The 4,311-nt window shown below is 47.4% G+C and overlaps 1 protein-coding gene across 6 annotated transcripts in view; it reads left to right on the forward strand.

The window, feature by feature from the left end:
* The first annotated feature begins 2,981 nt into the window (after positions 1-2,981).
* LOC102470556 (triggering receptor expressed on myeloid cells 3-like) overlaps positions 2,982-4,311 on the forward strand; it is a 4,896-nt gene continuing 3,566 nt past the window's right edge. For 2 of the 6 annotated variants that reach the window (XM_027771919.1, XM_006148591.2), the window contains exon 1: positions 2,987-3,213. In XM_027771919.1, coding sequence (XP_027627720.1) covers positions 3,153-3,213 — 61 coding nt within the window. In that variant the 5' untranslated portion in view covers positions 2,987-3,152. Of the gene's footprint in view, positions 3,214-3,302; positions 3,433-4,311 lie in introns of all 6 variants that reach the window. The other 4 variants (XM_027771918.1, XM_027771917.1, XR_003549407.1 and 1 more) reach the window with 4 other exon arrangements.

Below are 4,311 nucleotides of genomic sequence, written 5' to 3' on the forward strand. Positions count from 1 at the left end.
GAAAGATGTCAGGTCCTTCCATTCCCATCTGGCAATGGTCAATGAAAGCCAATTTCATCTTAAATTCTTCAAGAGAAAGGATTACCACAGATTACCACATACAGTCCATTTTACATTAGGAAAAAAAATATTCTTTTAATCAGCCTAACTTTTCCCCTGCTTCTGTGAAAACCATACCCTGAATGCTCAGGTAGAGTTCCTTCTTCTGGAGCTGCTCCCAACAGGTAAGGACGTCCTTGGTAACCTGATCACGGCTCTATCTGAACCCACCCAGGTGATCGTACTGACCCCAGAGAGATCATTTCTGGTCCCCCATTTTTAAGTTTGTAAGATATACGTGGGAATTCTCTCATCCTGGTGCTCAGGCCAGAATTCTCTGGAACTGATCACTCAGATACAGCAACTATATAGCATATGGTGTTTGCATTCTGAGTTTGCTGGTCTAGGACCCGCATTTTAGCAGTTCTGTTATTGTCCCAGGTTATGAAGTTGCCAAAAAAAAAGGCTAGGATGAGGGAGGTAGCATCTTTAAATGCTGTCTATAGGAGGTAGAACAGGTTAGGATAATGTTTCTCATACTGTAACCCTTAGACTACCTGCTTCGAATCTCCCAGAGCAAATAACAAATGCTTAGACTCCTGGGGCTGCTCCAGACCTGTTGAGTCATATTATATGGCTCTCCCTTAGAGGTTCTCAAGCTTTTTCCCACGAAATAATCTTGCTCCTTACCAACACCATGACACTTTCAGATATTCTTGAAATAAACAACTATATGGTTATCGTGTGTGTGTTTATTTTAACCATAGGTTTAGTGGTAGTCAAGTCCAGTATGTTAAATTGCCTGAAAAATTATAGACACCGAATTGAAAGACAAGTGGTTTTGCTGGACATTCTTCTGTCTGCATCTGCAAGCCCACCCTCCAACCTTTTCCTCCTGCTCTGTGCTGGGAATCTCACCAATGTGGACTAAAGAATCAGTCTTCCTTGGTCACCAGCTCCTGCTTGGATTTACCCAGTGGGCAGCATGACAGGAGAGCGGAAGTGGGAAGAGAGAGGATAGGGATTTTGCCTGTGGGGCGCTCTCCTTGTGGGGGAGGGGTGGCATGAGTGGCTGTATTCCTTTCTGATGGTTCCGGAAGGCCTCTCCCTGAAAAGCTACTACCTCTAAGTTCAGGCAATGGTTCTATCTTCTTGCCCCGGCAGGCCTGAAGTGCTAATGACTCATCACTGCTGCCAGCCGCAGGGTTCCCCCAAGGTCCACCTACTCTTTTTTAGCTGTTGTTATAGGACATGTGCACTTGCTGGAGAGAGACAAAGACAGACAGAGAGGAGGAAAGTGAGAAATCACTTCCTAAAGAGATGGCCACGCTGCAATCTCTTCTCCTCCGTTCTTCTCTAGGGATTTTGGGCATGCACATACATATATCCAGAATGTTTTACACACTGCTAGGTCCAGAATTCAAACCATGAAGTCAGCCACATGGGATCCAGCACCTTAATCACCACACCACCTGCTCAATACTTCTCCCTGGCTCAATTTCAGTAAGCCACTCTTCCTGTTGGGACCTTGATTAGTACAATAGTGTTGAGTGGTTAATTACACAGGCTTTGAGGTAAATCAATGCTTGAGTTTGAATTTGCAACCTTGCAGTATGTCTGACCTTGAGTGACTCAGTTAATATCACTGGTCGCCTCAATGGACATCACAATGCCTAACCAATAGCGGTCATGGTTATCAATGCTCACAGCAGAATCTGACTCTGGCTATCTTTCACAGCAAGGGGCTTTGGGAAGGCTGTTAGTGACTCACAAAGTAGATGAGAAGCCTGGAGGGCCAGCTTTAGAAAATGGGCAGAAACCAAGAAAGAATGGACAGTAAAGACCACGGTTGAAGTCATAGCATAAGACAGCCTAGAGCTGTCACCACTGATGCTACCACCTTGGACACCTGAAGCCACCAGTCACTTGCTGCCATATGACTCCTAGACTCTGAATGCTCACATTGCCTCTGTGTAAGTCATCTCCAACTGGAACTGCATTTTGTGTCACACCCTCAGGATCCAGAATTCTGGGCAGAATCACACATTGGTCAAACTTCAGGGCAAGTCGCATGCCTGCACCATAGCTGCCAGGGAAAAGGGGGGAGGGATATTAGTTCCTACTTAAGTAGAAGGACAAGTGGAGTTCTGAGTCCTGGTGAGATTCACACACAGGGACATGTTCCCAGAATGGGAAAGTTGTTTGGTGCTGGAGAGTGAAATGATGACAAACATCCATTTGCAATCTCTCGACAGTAATGAGATGAAGTGAGATGACCTGAATAAAGCGCCTGGTACACAGTAGGACTTCAATCCGTGGTAGTTACTCCCATTACTATCCCGCCTATGCCTAGCCTCACTAGCTCAGGAAAGCACCCATCTCATACACAAGCACAACACTCGTAGGGTGCCTCAGGGCCCAGCTGACCTCTGAGAGCTTTAGCAGGTGTTGTCTCTTTGGACCCCTTGCCTCAGATTCACCTGGACTATTGGTTGAAATGCAGATTCCTGGGCCTCTCCCAGACCTGCCAAATCAGAATGGCTGAGGGTGGAGCCCAGGCATGTGTATGTACCAAGCTTCTTGAGTGATTCAGCCTCATGCCCATACTTGAGAACCATGGCAAAGAATGAGATGAAAAAAGGCAGATCACTATGAAAGCTTGATCCAGGACTCAAAGGATAAGCGAAATTTGGATGCAAGTATCATTCCAAGTAAGGAGAATGGCGTGAGGGGTTACAGGATGCAGTGGTCGGTGGCCACTGAGGAGAACGCCATGGTGATTCGGGGAAGTGGTAGAGCAGACGGGATTTCGGACGGGTGGGTCTATGCTTGTTAGGTGGAGAACGGGGAGCTGTTGAGTGTTTCCCAATAGGACTGTGACATAATAAAGGCAGGAAGGAAGATGTCACAAGGGCAATGGCGGCTCCTTTCTTCATCTTCTGCATTTGTCTAAGCTGTTCCCTCTCCTCACATTTCCCCAAGGTTTCTCAATTGCAGTGTAAGAACCCAGCCTTTTGGGGAAGACAGTGAAAACCTCGGTGGGGCAGCACCTTCCACAAACTGGAAGAGGCCCTGGGCCACTGGCAGATAGCAGATCCAGGAAGAGAGGAAAGATGGAGGGGTTAGGACTCCGCAAGTGGCCGTGGCTGCTGCTGCTGCTCCTCCGTGTCTCAGGTAAGGAGGGGCAGGTGAGGCGGCTGGAGGAGAGGAAGGTAGACAGCAGAGGGGAGGGACCTTCTAAGAGTTTCCTCCCATTTCTTCAGTACGGACCGGGATGAAGTCAGGATATGTGTTAGAGACGGGAAAGGGAAAGTAATAGACGCAGACCGGGCTGACCCTGCAAGGACTGAGCGATGAAACAGAAGCTGGAAGTTTCTCTAGAGCACCCTGAAGGTGAGAAAATGGCGTGAAGTCAAGCAAGCAGCCCCCTAGCGCTGTGCTGATGTCCTAGGAGATACAAAAAAGTGTAAGGCAAAGTGTCCCTTGGAGGAAGATTCAGTCACAGAGTACACAGGAGGCACTCATAGAGGAAAAGATAAGCAACGACAGAGGGCCAGGTAACAACGGGGAAGCAAAACGGCAGCAGAAGCCACTCTGGTAAGACAAGGCAAGGGAGTATGGAAAATAGGAAAAGGAATCTGGATTAGACAAGCTGGGTTCAAAACCCACTGCTGCCACTTTCTATTATGGAACTTTGAGAGAGCCCCCAAACCTCTCTGAGCCGCAGATTCCCTATTTGTATATAGCACCGATGGCAGGTATTCATTTGTACACGGTTTCTGCTTCAGAAGGCTGTCCTAAGATGGCTGACTGATGGAAAGGTCTTGACTCAGTATCTAGGGAACAGTAAGCAATTAACAAAATTGGATGATGCCGCCATAACCAGATGTGAGGTAATCCCATGCTATTGAGGGTGGAGGGGAGAAAAGATCAGAACCAGCTGGGATGGTTTGGGGAGACCCCTCTGCGACCACATGGGATGACCATGTGTGGAGAGGAGAGAAAAGAGCAACCAGCCTGGGGACGTCAGGAGCTAATATAAAGGACTGTGAACTAGAAAGCAAGGGACATATCTGGGCAATTACAAGTGGTATCGAAAATAGGTAAAGGGGGCCGGTGAGTGGCGTGGTAGTTAAGAGCGCTGGGTTCCCACATGACTGATCGCAGTTCGAGACCCGGACCTAGCAGCTTGCTTTCTCATCTTCTCTCACTCTGTCCCCATCTGATCAAATTAAAATAAAAAAGTTAAATAAAATAATTCTTAAAAAAAAA

This window comes from Tupaia chinensis, unplaced genomic scaffold (genome assembly GCF_000334495.1).
Source record: "Tupaia chinensis unplaced genomic scaffold, TupChi_1.0 Scaffold000238_1, whole genome shotgun sequence".
NCBI lineage: Eukaryota > Metazoa > Chordata > Mammalia > Scandentia > Tupaiidae > Tupaia > Tupaia belangeri.